The following is a 17,904-nucleotide window of genomic DNA, read 5'->3' on the forward strand; positions in this document are numbered from 1 at the left end:
TCGGACTATTTTTGTCAGTGTAAAACAACAATCAAATAATTCACACTTCGCTTGTAAAACGTGCGAGTTCTTTGGCAGACATACTGTTGTACCTGGTTAAAAATACAATCTGAAAAGCGATACGTATGTTAATTACACTTTTATTCACTGGGACTATTCGTCTTTTTTCAGTTTCCTACTTTTTTTTCAAAACTGAACCTGAGCTACAGCAAGCTGATATTGCAATGGCCCTCGGCAGCTTTTTTTCTCGTCATCGTGGGTCATTCTGTTTACATGCTGTGGATTTGCTGGGAAACAAGGGTATTTGTTGTCAAGGTAAACATTCACATATTGCATAAATAGCAAACTTATGCACTTCTGTTTGTAACAGGTAGTTTAGATAAAGTGCCGAAAAGATTTAACACTTTCTTTTACAGAAATCGTTTAATGGAGTGGCAGGAAAAATCAGTGAGCTCGCTGCAACCAGAAACGTGCTTCATAAATAGTTAACGGGGCCTAAATCGACTTACTAGACTACTTTATCAGCGTATTTATTTCTCAATACATGTGTTTATATTTATGTATGAAATTGTTGAAAAAAGCATATGTATCTGGCTGTAGACTAATGATTTTATCTTCTATTTAGAAAGCTAGTCCAAAATCCTTTATCACTTCCGGAAGTGGCTAGGAAAATACAAATTCAGCTTTAACTTTATTATTTGTCTCATTTCTGAAAGTCTATCTATTGACTGGAGAAAAATAGGAATAAATCACCCTTTGTGTGCACAAGAAAGTCTAAGCTACCATAGCCCTAGCAAAGCGCGTAGTCCTTTGTTCTTTCGACTCGACTTTCTGTTGTGAGAGTTATCGCCCATTCTTTACAAACTGTGTCCAAAACAAATATATGTATTTATTCTTAAAGCTAAAAACTTCCAGAAAAACCGGACGCACCCTTGTTCTTTCGTCTCTGCTTTCTGTTGTGATCACCCACTGTTTACAAAATGTGCGTAAAATTTTTCACCTGCTTTCTATTATTTTTACGTAATGATTATAATTTATTTATTTTTTGAAGCTGAAAAACAAATTCAGAAGTTGTACAGCTTACCACCGAGCCACTCCCAACACACAATGATGTTGCCAGTCGCCATGGATCTTTGATACTATCAGTCAAAGTTTATGATCACGTTTTATGGGTGTATTGGTGAGAATCGCCAGACGCCCATCAAAGAGGCATGAAAAAATGTGAACAAACTGCCGGAAGTAGTTTCACCCAAGTACTCAGTGTGAGTGCGTTTAACGAAATAGACCGTGTTTAACGGTCAAATATTAACTTCCTTTCGTGATGTTTTCTTTATTGTTTTGTTTGAATTTATATGTAACGATTATGGACTGAATAAAATTTATAATTATGTTTAAATTATATTTAAAATTATCTTTTTTATTTTATGTCGCGAAAGGTTATCGAATTGGTTTTTGCGCTATTTTTGGGATCATAACGGTGAATGTCACATACCACCGAGATTGCCCGTGGTAGCGCACGTAGCGAAAAGCTTAACATCTTGTAAAGTAACCTACATGCATGTATATATCAGCTCCTAATTGTGCTTGAAGTACTATATCCCAGCTAAGACAAAAAATTGTGAATGAAGACCAAGACTAATTGATGACTAATTTTACGTTACTTATAGAGCCTCTTCAAGTAGTCCGCATTTTTATTTAAGCATACCGATAGGCTAAAACGTTTTAGAATGTAGCGATTCGCTGTCTAGTCTTTTCGCGGTGCTCTTGTTCATTTACAGGAAGCCGTTGTCTTTTTTTTTAAAGGTTTTTACACGAATTTCTTTCTTACTGTTAGAAGTTAGAAGTAGAGCAATAAATCCATTAGCCTTTTTCTCTAGTTAACTGTTAGCAGTAATTTGTAATCTTAATTAATTCAGTTTATTTTTGACTGGGCGTGATTTTTTTCTATGTTCGCCGCACACCATACCTTTGTAATGAGCCATGCTTTTGCTGCAAGAAATTAAAATATTTTCATTTCATAAAATTTTCTTACTTGAGATGAAATCGTGTTGTAACAGATTCTGTGCAATCGGCCGGCTTTTTGTCGTTTGAAACATCATTATAACGATGCACCTTATTTACACCCCCCACCCCCTCCCCGAAAAATGGGATATACTTGAGTGAGTGAGTGAGTGAGTGCTTGGGGTTTAACGTCGTACTTAACAATTTTTCATTCATATGACGACGAAGGAGTCCTTAAGGTGCATGTAATGTGCCTCCTTGTTGCAGGACGGATTTCCACAGCTCTTTTGTCTAGTGCTGCTTCACTGAGACGACTTACCGAAGGTAAGTAAGCCGCACCGCCCTGGCCATCATACTGATACGGGTCAATCAGTCGTTGCACTGTCCCTTCCATGCTGAACTTTAAGGCAGTGATAATAATATTGCAAAAGTAAAGAAATGACACTCACATAGCAATGGTTTGTTTGCTGCTGTGAACAGAATCATATTTTCATCCTTTGCAGGAAAAACGGCGACTGGCCTTGCCCCATCATCTTGTCTATGCTAGATGCCTGCTGAATGGGAAACTGCCTAAGCGAATGTAAGTATTCCTTTTCTTGTGACATTTGTTTACAATGCTGGTGTTGGGACGGGTGAAATACCTTTTCTTTCAAACTTTGTAAATGGAGATTTAAAATTTCTTGATAATCAACAGTTATCCACGATCTTCTACGCCAGTTGTGCTATCACAGGGCAAATTATTTACTCTGCATAAAGAGTGTTTCAAGTTAACTTTCTTTTGTCTTTATTTTTAAATGGTTTTAATTCATTTGATGCTTGGTTTAAATTGTATTCCTCTCTGATATGTAAATAATGTATAATCACATATTAAATGATTTGAATCATGTTGATGTATACCTTATGGTTGAAATTTATTCCTCGCTGATAGACAAAAAATCAGGTATGAGAACATTTTTTTCTAACTACGCTAGTTCGGAATCTCACTGTTCTGGAACACTACCCATCAGTCCAGCCTTGAAAAGGACGAAACGTTCATATGAATAAAAAAGTTAAATATGTGTTTTCCCCCCACATTTACGACGTTAATTATGTGAGAAATATGGTGTTAAAATTCATGTGAATTATTATGGGTCGACGCAGGTAGTCCTGGGGGACACATGTTGCTTTTGTTCGGATTTTGTAATCACGCTACAGCCTAGACCGTTTGACTGATTTACTTGAAACTTTGCAGTAAAATTTGCCTAATACCTGAAGTTTTAAATCTTGCTATTCCTTTTTTCTATATCACTTGGTTTGGCGGCAATATTGGATTATGTAGCAAATTGATGAAACATTTTCTTCTCAAGAACCATTGAACGGAATTGTCTGAAATTTGCTATACAAATAGAAGCAAGAAGCTTGCCAGTGGCCGAATTTGTATCGTCACAACTAGATTTGAAATTTAATTTTTTTTTTTTTTTTACACATTCTGGTATATTGTGGGCCACTGATCCCGAATCTGCTTTTATTTTTTGTCCATCTCAGGAGCTTTTTGAGATATAGTCAAAATAACAAACACTTAGTGGCGTAATTTCAATGTAACGTAACTCGAAAACCATGGAGGCTAGAAATGTGAAACTGGCACGAAATTGTAGCCCAAGACATGCTCTTTCAGTAACATGCCAACAGATTTGAGTTATGACTGATAGTTTTCTCGTTATAAGCGTTTGAATGACAGCACCGTTTTTTAGGAAGTAGATGTTAATCCTGTTGCTTTATCATTGAATGTGATAGTAACTGGGCTTGGTTTATTTGACTTGCAGCATATCATGATTTCCAATAGCGGTTTTGCAATTAGATATAGTTATGCTGTTTCGTATTTGGTAGCGTAAAATTATAACTACGACAACGAACGACGTGGACTCGGGCCGAACTGCTTTGCAGTTGTAGTTGCTATTTATTTCGTCAAACTCATCAAATGAAATGACGCTTTGCCTGCAAAGGAGCATGGGGGAAAAGGTTTCCATGTAGAGCAAAATGCCGTAAATTCTTTACGTTCGTCACACCATAGAAACAAACACTTCAGTTCCATTGTATTTCCACGAGCATGACGATGTAAATGAACTCTTTAATATTGGGGCATTTTTTTCGATCAACAAGACAGAGTTATTTTAATCAATTCATGCACCAAAACTAAGTATTGAAACCTAAACAGCTGTTCAACACACGGTTAAAGCAGATTGTCCTCTACACATAATTCCCCTGGATCTGTCCGGTTTCCTTCCATCATAATGCTGGCCGCTGTCGTATAAGTGAAATATTCTTGAGTAGGGCGTAAAATGGTCCAATCAAATAAATAAATAAATAAAGTAAATATAGGTGTATACTGACAAACAAATTCTTTATAGGATTCTTTAGAAGACGATTACATGGAACAACATTTTTTCGAACATCACTCTAACGGCTTCTGACCCTTTTTATTTGTTGTCGTTCTACGTCCCACTTTTCTTTGAACGACGGCCGTTATATTTGTAGGTAGACGCGTGAATCGAACTCCTAACAGCCACACGTTTACCGGCAGCGCGTGACGTATGTCATGTACATACGTCACGCGATGCTCGTGTTATTATTTCCATCCGACTTTCGCCCGACCTCCACACAGTCAAGAGATAGTAGCGATAAAACCTGACGTTCTTTTGACTCAAATAACAATTGCTTTGCTGTATTAGAGAAAAAACCAGCGTGTATATAATTTGTTTTACCTTTCCAGAGTAAATGTGTTCGATGAAGGCTTTGTGGATACCTTCAAGTACAAGTCTATTCACGGTTTCTCGTATCCCTCTCGTATACTGTGTGTGCTGTTTGTGGGCATATCGCTGTCTTACCAGGTGTGTTTTAGTCATAACCCATATAAGTCTACAAGTATAACAAACACGAATATATGCAAGTTCTAAGAATGTTTGTCTGTTAATGGGTCGTTTTAATTACATGTATATTAGTTTCTTCAATCATGCGAAGCGTTTACGGTCTAGGATTGTTCTACATTGCAGTATATATCTAACTCGTTGGTATGATTTAGAAAATTTTTGTATGATCAAATCCTCCGACACTTATCAATGGAAAGTTTTGAAGGTTAGGTAGGCGGAAGATACACTCTTGACAAAAGAAGATCTGTGCTAGTTTGTAGATTTTCCACTTGTGCAATGGGGTCATTTCTCCACGATATGGCTGCGATATTTCCCATGTGGCGTTAAGCCATAATCATTTATTCTGTGTACGACTTGTATAAACGACTTGATCATTTGCAACGCTCCTTCCTACAAAAACCGCAACCAACCCAGCCTAATTCTCATGGGCATTATGCTCAACTGGAGGGCATTGTGTTCAACTTGCGCCTGTGCATAGTTGTGCTGGAATGTTTTATTGCTTACTCCCTGTTCATTTTATTTTTCCTTTTTTTAAAAGATTGTGATAGACATATTCGACCTTACTGTCACACTTTCGACGAAAGCTGCAGAGTTGGCCAGACGGGTTGTCCCTGAAGGTGTGAGTTTAAGACCCACTGGGTTAGACGCGCTGACCATTATGACCGGTAAATATTTCCCTACGTATTTTTGTATATGAACACAATGATTGACGCTGTGTTCCATAGCATGGCTGGTTGTTGGGTACAATCAGCGGCTCGGGCTGCGGGTACAGTTACTTAAATTATGGCGTAGGATGAATATTGGTTTGTATTTTTGTTACAATCCAAAATCCTCACCATTCCTTTTTAAAAAATCTTTTGTTCCAGTCTGCACGTGGATCGCAAGCGTCTTGGTGCTACTCATCATGATCGGAACTTCATTCCTTATCTTAAAAAATTACAGGTAGGCAAATTAGAACTGTGCATTATCTTTCTTTAGTTTCCATATGCACCTCATCCTTCTTTACAGTTATGCTAGATTTGTAACAGTAAAAATATGGTGGTGTGGTTAACATGCTAGCCCAGCATAATGTCTAAGGAGCTTCTCACAGATGGGGTCGCTATAAATTCGCTCTGATCATGCTGGCTTCCTTCCGGTCGAGCTTGAGAAAGTCTTGCAGCAACCTGCGGATGCTTCTGGATTTCCCTCGGACTCCGTCTAAGAATTAATGTATTTTATGTGTTAATGACTGTCAGTTCATCAAAAATTGTGGAATCTTTGATTCCAGGCGCAACATTTTGCAACTATTCAGGGGAGATAAATCTTTTCTACCACCCATAAACCTCTCTCCAACGACATTGATGGTAAGTTCGAATGGTGTCATGCATTAAAATAAAACTTAATACCGAACGTAATAAGGCGAGGCCGAAGGACGAGTCGAACAAAGAGAGGCCTATAGGTATTGTGTGAGTTTAATTCATTTACCCGTCATATTCGTGAGACACGGTAAATATGGTCGCCGAACTTCCGGTTTTTATGTCATGGCTTCCACGTTGAAAGCATGATGGGGAAAAGTGTTAACCGTTCCAGATTCTAAAATTTGTCTGCGCTAAACGCTTTTGATTTTCACTATTTTATGACACATAATCACCATTAATCCTTTCAACAGCGTTTTCTTTCTCTGTGACTCCTAGCCGTAGTTGGAGCAAGAGCCCGGAGACGAATGAATACTGGACGAAGTTCAGCCATGAGGTTTTCTTGCAATTACGCGCAAATCAGCAATCGGCTCATGCTTTATGCTAGATCCAACGGACCTTTCACGCTTTCACATTACCCAGTTGAAAGTAATTGTAAATTGATGTTTTTTCGAATGGAAAGTATTCTCCTGACACTTGCCAGATGCTTTACTCAATACGTATTATTAAAAAACATTGCTCTTTTCATTCTTTTTTTTTTTCGTTTGTACTGAGGTAAAAGCAGCATCGACCCTACGGTGGCAACGGCTATAGTATCAGGTAGAACGATATAAAAACGGAAATACAATTTATAAAGTACCTGTGGTTAAGTTCTTTGTCACTTATTCAGTTGTTTCTTATGTTATACACGAGCATTTTTCGCTTAATGTATGCTGTCGGTCAATTTTGTGGGTAAATAAAACCAAACAGGACCTGAGAAAAGCATCACCATACCTCCTCAGGTAGCCTACCTGACAATTTGTACTGTGAATTACAGTTTACTCTTATCCATCAATCAAATCTATCTGGAAGCCATTTTGTAGGCTTTGTACAGCATGTTCTTTATTTTTATTCACAGTACATTCAACTATATTTAAATTAAATTAAATGTTGAGGTGAAGCTGAAAAACGACCTCAACATTTAATTTAATTGAACTACCATATTTTATTTATCTATTTGATTGGTGTTTTATGCCACACTGAAGAATATTTCACCAACTAGACGGAGGGGTTTATTGAACTGATTCAACATGTATACTCTCTGTATCATAAAATGAATATTAACGTACAAATGATATCACATTTTTCTGGTAGTTAACATAACCGCGCTACTTCGCTGCCTTTAAAAAGCTGTTTTAAAAGCTATTTTAACGTATTCTGGTGAATTTGTGGACGAAGATTCCGAATCTGCTTTTGTCTGAACTTTTTAGATATATTCAAACACCTAATTTTAGTTACGCAATTTCAAGGGACTGTACTCCGACCGTAAGTGGGCAGGTCTTCCAGCAACCTGTGGATGGCCGTGGGTTTACCCCCGGGCTCTGCCCGGTTTCCTTCCACCATAATGCTGACCGCCGTCGTATAAGTCAGATATTCTTGAGTACGGTGTAAAACACCAAAAAATAAATAAATAAAGGGACTGTAACTCTAGCACTTAGGTAGCTAGATATCTGACGCTTGCTCCAGAGTTTAGTCCAACACATGTTCTTTCGGGAGAATGCCTAGAGATTTAAACTACGATCAGTAGTTTTCACACTAGAAACGTTTAAATGACACCACGGTTTTTTTTTATTCAATCCCATTGCTTGAACATTGAGGTAGATGGCATCAGGACAGATATATGATTTCCCAAAGCGGTTGTGCGCTTAGATATAGCTGTGCTGTCACCTATTTGATGGTGTACAGTGAGAACTATGACATCAAACGACTTGGACCCCGGCCGAAACTGATTTGCAGTTCTAGTTTAATTCAATTTATTTTTTCCAAAGCACTTATGGGAGTTATTGTCGTTTCATTGAATTGTTATTGTAATTTCACTGAATTGTTACTGTCATTTCATTGAATTGTTATTTCATTTCATTTATTTCTTATTGCCATTTCATCTAATTGTAGGCTACCGGCATGCGATGGCCTGGATATCAGATTGCTTACCTATTCTGGGGTGTGTATGTTCTATACTCTTGACAGAAAACCCAACAACTCTTTAACAGCAAGCAAACCCAAGCAAACATACACCACCCTTATCTCACCTCATCAAGTTTGAAATCACAGATGGCCATTCCAGTACACCTTTCAAGAATACACATGTCAGTTCATGGGCTCTTTCATCGACACTTGAGCTCTTCCATGCGTAGCATTATGAGGTGTATCGCAGACACATTACTGTTTCTTGCCGAGCTCACCAATTTGAAATAGAATGTTCATAGTTCCTATCTTAATTGCGTTCGGCAAGCTCGAGAACAAAGTAAAAGATCCATGTATGAACAGAATCTCTCCTATATTTATTCCATTGGTCGCATTCGACGAATTGACACTACAACTCAGACAACGAACACGACTGAACCAATCGTTCCATGCATTTACGTCTTGTATTAAATAGGTTTCATTTTTTTGTTTGTTTTGCAGGTCTTTTAATCTTCTTCTGTACCGTCTGGGCAATTCTCTTCTGTGTAATATTTGGCGTGTATCTTGTCATTTTATCAGGTTGGAATAGCGTGGGAAATCTTGTTGAATGGATTGTGTAAGTTTTACATTTCAAGCAAGGTTTAGTTTAAATTAAATGTATATGATGATAACTTTAAGAGTGCATTAAATTATGTTGATGGGGCCACTGTGGACTAGAGGGTTAGCACGCCAGCACAGTGCATTGAGTCTCTCACTAATGGGGTGAGTTCAAGTCCAACTCAAGCTGTCTTCCTCTACGGTTGTAAGTGGGAAAGTCGTGGGTTTCCCTCGGTCTCTGCCATGTTTCCTCCCAGTATAATACTGGCAGCTGTCGCATAAGTGAAATATTTTTGAGTACAGCGTAAAAACCAATCAAACTAAATAAATTTTTTTCGTTGCTTTTATGATACCATTTTTATTCTGTTCTATTCCTGTCTTTCATAACTCTCCAGAAGATTTGTTTAGACGAAGGTAACCCCAACAGGGTTTCACTGTTGGTCAATAGAGCCACAACAACGTTTACTTTCGTTTCAATAATCAAATTCATGATGCTTCTATTTAATCGTTTCAGGATAGTAAATTCCTTATCTTCAAACGTGTATTATTTAATGGAAAGACACAAGTAAAGAAAATGGAGTTAAGGCATGAAATTAAACAAGTTTATTCATTTCATGGACGGGGCCCCCGTGGCTCAGTTGATTGGCTCCCTAGCGCAGCGTAATGACCCAGGAGCCTCTCACCAATGCGGTAGCTGTGAGTTTAAGTCCAGCTGATGCTGGCTTCCTCTCCAGCCGTACGTGGGAAGGTTTTCCAGCAGCCTGCGGATAGTCGTGGGTTTCCCCCGTGCTCTGCCCGGTTTCCTCCCACCATAATACTGGCCGCCATCGTGTAAGTGAAATAATCTTGAGTACGGCGTAAAAACACCATTCAAATAAATAAATAAATAGATCATTTCATGGGCAAAATTACCGTGAGAATCTGTATTGACTGTAACTGTCAAAATGTGATCAACTTGTCTTATGTTGTTTTCAATATATTGATAATCAATATTACTGCAAACAGATCAGTCGAATGTCCCATTACGATTGATTTCACATCTTCAACCTTTCTTTGACGTAATGGCGGGTTTCTGCATCCTCATATGACAATGTTCATTAAAGCTTGTGCACATATTAAAACTGGAAGTAATAAAGAAATTAATTTGTGTGTAAAAATAGAAAATCTCACAATACCCAGATTGGCATTCTCTGAAAGTGCAGAAGTTGCGTTTCAGAGGAGAAATACAGAAAGTTCAGTTTCGGTACAGCCTTTTTTAAAACCAGTAAAATAAATAAATTGGGACTGGAAAGGTAAGTACAATGTGAAACTGTATCTGTGTTTTGTTCCCTGATTTCAGATCCCCAATTTTGATGAGTCTCATCATTTTCTACAGCCAAAAAGCTTGGGCACGTTTTTTCTTCCTTCAGCCTCGCCCCGGGCCCGATCAACCTGTCCCACTTGCGCTAGATAACCGGTAATTACGGTATTAAAACTGAAATATTATATATAACTAGTGTTTTATCCAACATTTTGGATTGGCTCACAAGTGAAAGCATTTACCGTATATAGTGTAGGTGTAACACTATCTGCAGTGTACTGCAGTGCAAAATACTATAGTCTAACAGTATCTGTAATAGCACCATATGTATATAAGTGTAAAACATATCAAATTTATAAGTGTAAAACTTGTGCACTTTCACATAGCCATATGAGGCACTATTTCCAGAATGCTTGTTGATTTAGGCCTTTGAGATAAATTCTTTCATATTCAGTGAAGAATTGAAAAAATGTAGGAAAATAGAATGTGCAAGGGCAGATATATCTTTGAACTCAATGAACTGTGCTGCGGTTGGTCTTGGGTTTCGCCAGTCCCAACATAATGCTGGCCTCCATCGTATGAAGTGAAATATTCTTGAGTACGGCTTTAAACACCAAATAAATAAATAAATAAATATATCAATGAAATGTCTCGTTACTGGCAACAAACTGGAAAATGTTTCATTTTGGCTTCGCTTTAAAAAGTGTCTGTTAAGGATCTTTAAAGGCGTGTTAATATTTATTTTAGTTTACTTTCGTTTCACATTTCCAGGAATGCTTTCGATTCGGCTTATTACATCACCTTCTTCCTCAACATTACCATCGGTTTGTTTGCTTGTATGAAAAGACTGTTACTGTCATCCGTTGTTGGTCTTCTAACTTTGGGCAGAACAGACCAGCCTTTCGTTAAGAGGGGCTATGAGCGCTTGGACAAAGGTAATTGACATTAAATAAGACATTTATGTTCATATAAATCAAATCCAGCGTGATACATGATGTTGATGCTTTACTTGTTATTGGTGAAAAGGTAAAACAGATTGTGGCCTATGTGAACTGACTATGCCGGAAAGGTAATCAGTAGCTGATCTGAGTTCCGGGAGCGCTTCCACCAAGTGAAAATTTATTTACTTATTTGATCTTTCCGCCAGCATTATGGTGGAAGGAAACCGGGCAGAAACCGGGAGAAACACGCGACCATCCGCAGGCTGTTTGCAGACCTTCCAACGTACGAGCCAAGTGAAGATTTATTTACTTATTTGATCTTTCCGCCAGCATTATGGTGGAAGGAAACCGGGCAGAAACCGGGAGAAACACACGACCATCCGCAGGCTGCTTGCATACCTTCCCACGTACGAGCCAAGTGAAGAAGATCAACTGAACACTTGTTAGAAAACAGGGCCCATATTTGTAAAAGACTCTTAACTCAGCAAGCAGCTAGGCCTTAGCAGACTACTCAATCCCTAGTTGCCTGCTCCGTAGTAAGCAGTTAATTTTATATTCTTTAAGCCATGCTAAGCACCTTACAAGATAGTTGGCAACTTAGCATTTTAAGAAGTAACTAGGCTGGCATACTGTGTTTCAAACTTTTATGGACCTTGTTGTACGACCGTTCTGGGTGTTAGGGTGCAGCGTGGCGCCATCAGCCACGGACGACATGGATTGTCACTGTCTATATGGATATACCCCCGGAGAGCACCGTCTTCCATCATATCTAAAACGTTACTCAATCTAAGGACTTGGCTATCATGGGCAGAATCTGACCACATTGCCACAGTGTTTATCTATTTACTACAATGGTGACGTATGGCCTGGCCATCAATGAAATGATACCCCTTTCTATTTACGTAGTCCACATCATTCTCATGTGGAGAATCAAGTATAAATGTGTCTGGTCCACACACCCAATAACTCCAGGGGGATTGGCAGATTCTTGCAAATTCCTGATTCAGTCTTGCAATATCCATTTCATTCGGCAATCGGACGAAATCATTTATCTTCCTTGAAAATGTCCGAGAGAAGCGATAAATTGTTCTACATGCAGTTGGTTGTGAAACTTGAAGAGAATGACCCACCACAGAATGAAACGTCCCTGTGGCATAATACTGTAAACAATGAGGACCTGTTGATATAGCCGAAGAGACTGGTTTCTCGTTGTTGGGTGTCCAATCGCCGTTTTTGCTAAAAGTGCGATGAAGAGAATCCCTGCACGTGTAAATATCTGTACATTTTTATTAATTTTACGTCATCAGATATATCAGTGGGGTTTAGCCTGTCTCTGAAAACACGTTCTCTGGGCATTAAGCGGTTTATTTTGCCAACTCAAATATGCGCCTTACCATGTTTCCTGCGTAATGTATTATTCTCAATATGTTTGGTTGCCAGTTTGTGAGTTAGTCACTCGAGATCAACTTTAGCAGCCAAAGTAGCAGCCAGATAAGCTTAGCAAAGTTTTATGAATATCACTTAGCTTTCAGTTAGGCTTAGCTATCAACTAAAAGCCAAGTTAGCAGACAACTTGGCTTATCAACCTTTTATGAATATGGTCCCAGGATTCTAGATTAATCGAGTTCATGTTGAAATTTTGATTTGCCAAATTGTTCTGCTGAACGAATGTAAGCACAAAGCTGTGAGAGCACTCAGAACAATTTCGGCCAGGGAGTGGGGAGGGGGCTCAAAAACGCTACATTTTAGAATTAATTTTGTCCTGTTGGGCGAATTTCTTTCTGTAACATGCCATATACATTTATCACATCGGACAGGGATATTACTTACTTAGGTGTAGCCTTGGATGGCTGATATCTATTCCACGCGGGAAGCCTCACAGACATTTACCACTTAAACTCGCCTTTGCATGTGGCATACACTGATCTCCTAACTCATCCAAACTGTAAACGTGCCAAAGTCTGCATCAATAAACCATATTTTAACAGAAATCCAGCCGTTTCAACTTTAAAATCTAACTTGTTCCGGTTAGGCTCTAAAGTATATTTCAGCGAGACTCGTTGGCAGTTCTAGTGATGAAGAGAATCACAAAAAACACTTTGTACATGATGACTTATTCACAAGCTGTTTTCCTCTACACCTGGTGATGGCAGAAGTCTCTTCCGAATGCTTGTCAATAAGTCATCATGAGCAAATTATTTTTTGTCGTTTAGTTTATCACTAGCATTGTGAAATCCATACTCGTATCTTCTCTTTGGCAAGTTATTTTGATTTCTTCTTTTTCATGGTTTTGCCTTCAAGTATAATTATACTTTTGGAATTCGTTGACAAACAGCCAGCTCGTACCTTGCATAAGTTTCAAGCATGAAACATGGCGGTCGTCAGTTTAAATTTTCGATTCAAAATTCAACGGCTGACGTTGTTAGAAGACGGTTTGCCGGTGGAAGTATTTATATCATTTTAACTTGGATAACTTGTGGATTCAAGGAATACCAAACATGGAATCAAGTGGTAAAGGCCAGTGAAATTTTCCTACTGGGCGACATAGTATCACACGTGGCACTATATATAGATACTAAGTCAGTATAGCACGGCTCGATGGGCTAATATTCATATGTATTTTCTGTTGTTTGTGCACTGCTTTATGTGCCACATTATGTGCTCCCCATCAGGTTACTGTGCCTATCTCGGACAGCTTTTCCTGGACTACACGCACAACCACCCAGTGCTCAGAATTTTCTGCGACGAGTTGCTAACTTTGACAGATAATTTAAAGTTTCAAAGCCCATTTGATCAATACAGGATGGCTTCTTCGAGCAAAGGTAATAAGAATGAATAGCGTCTCGTGTACAGAATCTAAAGTATCGAGATATTTCAACTGTGTACCATATGTGCTTTTTAGACGATGGTGGAAGAATTGTGATGATGACGTCAATCTTTTCTATGTTGTACTATCTCATGTTTACTGAATACAAAAAGAAACTTCGCGTTTGAAGAAATAAGTTATATTGAAAATGGATAGTACGATGTTGTTAATATGGGCAAACACCATAATGGCCAGGTCTAACCTGACCCTTCCGACCATTGCAGTTGGGTGAGCATCAAGACCTGTGCAGAATTTGCTGGTTGCCAGAAAAAGACGCTAGCAATCCTCAAAAGATAAACAATTCTCGTCCACTTTATGTTTGGAACACAAAGTAACACGTGGGAAGTGTCTGTTTTTGTTTATTATATTTGCTGGTGGAATGACTCTTTTCATGTAGAAACACAATACATAATGCATTCCACCAGAATGCTGTCAGTAGCCAATTGTACATCTGCAATATTTAAATAAATTAAATTTGAAATATTTAAATTCATTTAATTCTGTTCAGGAGAATGGTAAAAAATATGTAAAAATATTTTTAGGTAAAGATTTCAGAGATTATCGCTAGTGATGATGACGCTGTAGAGTTGGCCTTATAATGATCGCGACGGGTCGTCTGTAAGTTCTTAGCCTTGTGTCCGCCCTGTATATTTCACACTTTACTTGATATGGGGCTCTTTTCCACTGGATATGTGTAACTAGGGAAGACAATGTGGCAGCAGGGTACTATTTCCGTCGTGGGTAGTTGCCAGCACGGTACTATTACCGTTGTGGGTAATTGCCCGCACGGTAAAATTACCGTCGTGGGTAGTTGCTAGCTCGGTTATGTTACTGTCGTGGGTAGTTGCCAGGACGGTACTATTGCCGTTGTTTGTAGTTGCCAACATGGCACTCGTGGGTAGTTGCCAGGTCGGTACTATTGTTGTCGTGGATAGTTGCCACCACGGTACTATTGCTGTCGTGTGTAGTTGCCAGGACGGTACGATTGCCGTCTTGGATAGTTGCCAGCACGGTACTATTGCCGTCGTGGGTGGTTACCAGCACGGATTTATTGCCGTCGTGAGTAGTTACCAGCACGGAACTGTTGTCGTCGTTCGTAGTTGCCAGTACGGCACTGTTGTCGTCGTTTGTTGTTGCCAGCACGGTAAAATTTCCGTCGTGGGTAGTTGTCAGCTCGGTACTATTACCGTCGTGGGTAGTTGTCAGCACGGTAAAATTACCGTCGTGGGTAGTTGCTGGCACTGTACTATTACCGTCGTGGGTAGTTGCCAGCACGGTACTGTTGTCGTCGTGGGTGGTTGCCAAGCTTACCAGATCTCTAATAAAGTATTCATTCTATAATGAAGCATGGCTTCGTGACCGATCTACAACTCCAATTGTTTTCCTTGCAAGTCTAATTTTAATTTGTGTGGATACATAGAAGGATGACAACGTGTGACATTACACGTCTTCATATCTGTGGTTACTGTGGCAACACGAAATGTAGTTTTCCTGTATCCACTAAATAAATACTCATGGCTTCGTGGCGTGGGTTTAACTCTTCCTATCAGCATGTAAAATCTTGATTTTTGGTAGATGCATACATGACGTGCCTGGCATTTGTTTATTACCGCGGCTGCCATGGAAACCATATTGCCATTTAACCCGTATCCCCATGTACACATAGGCATCACTTCGTTTTCGGACCACTTTTGGATTTTGATATTTGGATGAGAATTATAATTTGCATATTATGAAAAATTCTTGCGTTAAAGAAGAGCCAAATGGTTAAATAAATGATTTATATATGTTCGAAGAGTATTTTTCCATGCCTATGTTTTATAGTTATTTTTTCTTGCCAGATTAATGTATGCATCAAAGCCCATGGAGTGCTTTCCGTTATAAAAATGCTGCTGGTATTCATACGTTTCAAGCAAATGTATGTGTTTCATTATATATTGGAATTACCTGAACTGTTGTTTGTTGCCCTTTCCTTTGGGCTTTAATACGTTGGTCTTTTTTAAGGTGACGCAAACAGGCGGGCGAGGCGACGATGGCACGTGGCGTACACTCTTGTCCGTAACCCTGATTTGATAGCAGGGAGAAAACATAATATTTCCTTCCATGCTGATCAGTCTGCAGGAGACAATGAGGCTATAATGCAGCCCATTGTGTCAGAGACAGTCGGTCTGTAATGCATCCCAGCCTGCAGGAGACATTGGGATTGTAATGCAGTTCAGTGTGCACGGGACAATGAGGCCGTAATGCATAACCAGTGTGTAGATTCGAGTTTGATCGACCCTGATTACCATTTTAGACGCGAAGAGTCAGAAGCTCTGGGATGCTGATTCTAGAGGAATGACCTGTAATAGTACAGCTATATAGCGGTCACTACAATGATAAAGTTTTCTGACGAGTCGTTTCTTATTTTCAAGTGCTTTCCGCTTATTTGCGGTATGTTATTTGTTGGATTTTTTCGATTGGTGCCAAATGCCCTTGGCTGTGGTCGAGCTGATTTCAGACACATACGTCCAATTTAGACAAAACGGTGCACCTTTTTGTAGGCTTAGTTTCCTTAAGAAACACATTATTTCTAAAACGCTTAACAAAAGCTTCCATCCACCCAGACAACCTGTTTTGTAAAAGCTATATTCAGTTGTCTTACTTTCTTTTCAATAAATCACGTATATTATTCGCATATAATTTTGGCAGCACCGGTGTGGGCTATTTTGAGCTTTCATAATGAAAGTTTCTGCTCCTGTTTCTATTTGTATGTGTAAATGCTTTAACATGTATGGATAATTTGGGGTTAATGTTTTGTTTTGATAATTCTCTAAATGATTCCAATGATTATGGAATATGTGTAGGCCATCCTGCGATTTCAGAATGGAAGTCCCTGTTCCTGTTTCTTCTTTCATTGTGTAAAAACTTTAAAAGCTTTAACATGTATTAATAATTTTGGGTTAATGTTTTGTTTTGATAATTCTCTAAATAATTCAAATGATCATAGAATATTTTTTTTGATTAAATTATATCAAAGTAACGGATTAAACTGATTATTCTATACATTAGCCCCCCTGTGTTTTCGTTTTTCTGTTATTAACCCATGAATTTGTACTTTGGGTGAATTGTTCTACCATATCTAGTTTTGTCAATGATGGCTGAAGGGCTGCGTACCTGCGACTCTCAGGCGCACAATCACACACATCAACTTGACTGCCGTCTTAAGGCTGGGAATTTTTAAACACAACTTAAAACACCAGTTTATCGGTCAATCATTCATTGATACCTTATTTTGGTATTCTGACAGAGGACCTAACGAAATGTGAGGACATTAGTGCAGCAATGTTTCCATTCATCAAGTAAGAGATTAAAGTGAATTGCCTGTTTTAAAAGTTAGATTTTCTCTCACTGCATGATGATGGAGTCATCAACAATTCGATAACAAGTCGCATCGTCAGCACATGATTTGTACTCAGCGGAAGGATTCAGTAGGGCGCATATTCCTTGGTATAACTCGACACGAACACCACTGAAACTGACGTCTTTTATGCATTTGACTGTACTCTCCAGTTTGCTTCTAACAGGTGCGATTATCCGTAATGTATCCCGGTAACCCGCTGTAAATTTGTGCAAATAAAATTTCCTAAATCCAAAACATGACCGTCCACCTGAAAAATATCAATTTACTTCGGTAAGAGTTTTTTGTAACTGTCTAAATAAATGCTAAGTAGTAACAACTTACATACCCTCTCGCACCATGGCTTAAGCTGAATTATCAATAAAGAATGCGGTGATGAGATTTGTCACTCAGACACATTGAAACAGCGCATATGGACGAAGCATCGGGTATGCTTAGTTCGCCAACATAATTTTCGTTTATCTTGGACTACAGTATAGAATATAATTAAAGAAGTACAACATAGAAGAGTGAGTGAGTGAGTGCTTGGGGTTTAACGTCGTACTTCAACATAGA

At 38.8% G+C, this 17,904-nt stretch overlaps 1 protein-coding gene across 1 annotated transcript; it reads left to right on the top strand.

Moving 5' to 3' along the window:
- Positions 1-5,776: 5,776 nt before the first annotated feature.
- LOC135475939 (stimulated by retinoic acid gene 6 protein-like) lies at positions 5,777-16,731 on the top strand. Its single transcript, XM_064755906.1, has 7 exons — positions 5,777-5,849; positions 6,175-6,250; positions 8,234-8,282; positions 8,747-8,861; positions 10,182-10,298; positions 10,914-11,077; positions 15,954-16,731. The coding sequence occupies exons 1-7, from the start codon at positions 5,812-5,814 to the stop codon at positions 16,121-16,123; spliced, it is 729 nt and encodes a 242-aa protein (XP_064611976.1). The 5' UTR covers positions 5,777-5,811; the 3' UTR covers positions 16,124-16,731.
- The last annotated feature ends 1,173 nt before the right edge of the window (positions 16,732-17,904 follow it).

This window comes from Liolophura sinensis, chromosome 9 (assembly GCF_032854445.1).
Source record: "Liolophura sinensis isolate JHLJ2023 chromosome 9, CUHK_Ljap_v2, whole genome shotgun sequence".
Lineage (NCBI taxonomy): Eukaryota > Metazoa > Mollusca > Polyplacophora > Chitonida > Chitonidae > Liolophura > Liolophura sinensis.

Excerpts from the sequence above, each read along its gene's own strand:
- LOC135475939 (XM_064755906.1), top strand. The coding sequence starts at position 5,812 with ATGATCGGAACTTCATTCCTTATCTTAAAAAATTACAG. Across the intron at positions 5,850-6,174 it reads CTTATCTTAAAAAATTACAG|GCGCAACATTTTGCAACTAT; the intron begins GTAGGCAAATTA and ends CTTTGATTCCAG. Across the intron at positions 11,078-15,953 it reads CTATGAGCGCTTGGACAAAG|GTGACGCAAACAGGCGGGCG; the intron begins GTAATTGACATT and ends GTCTTTTTTAAG.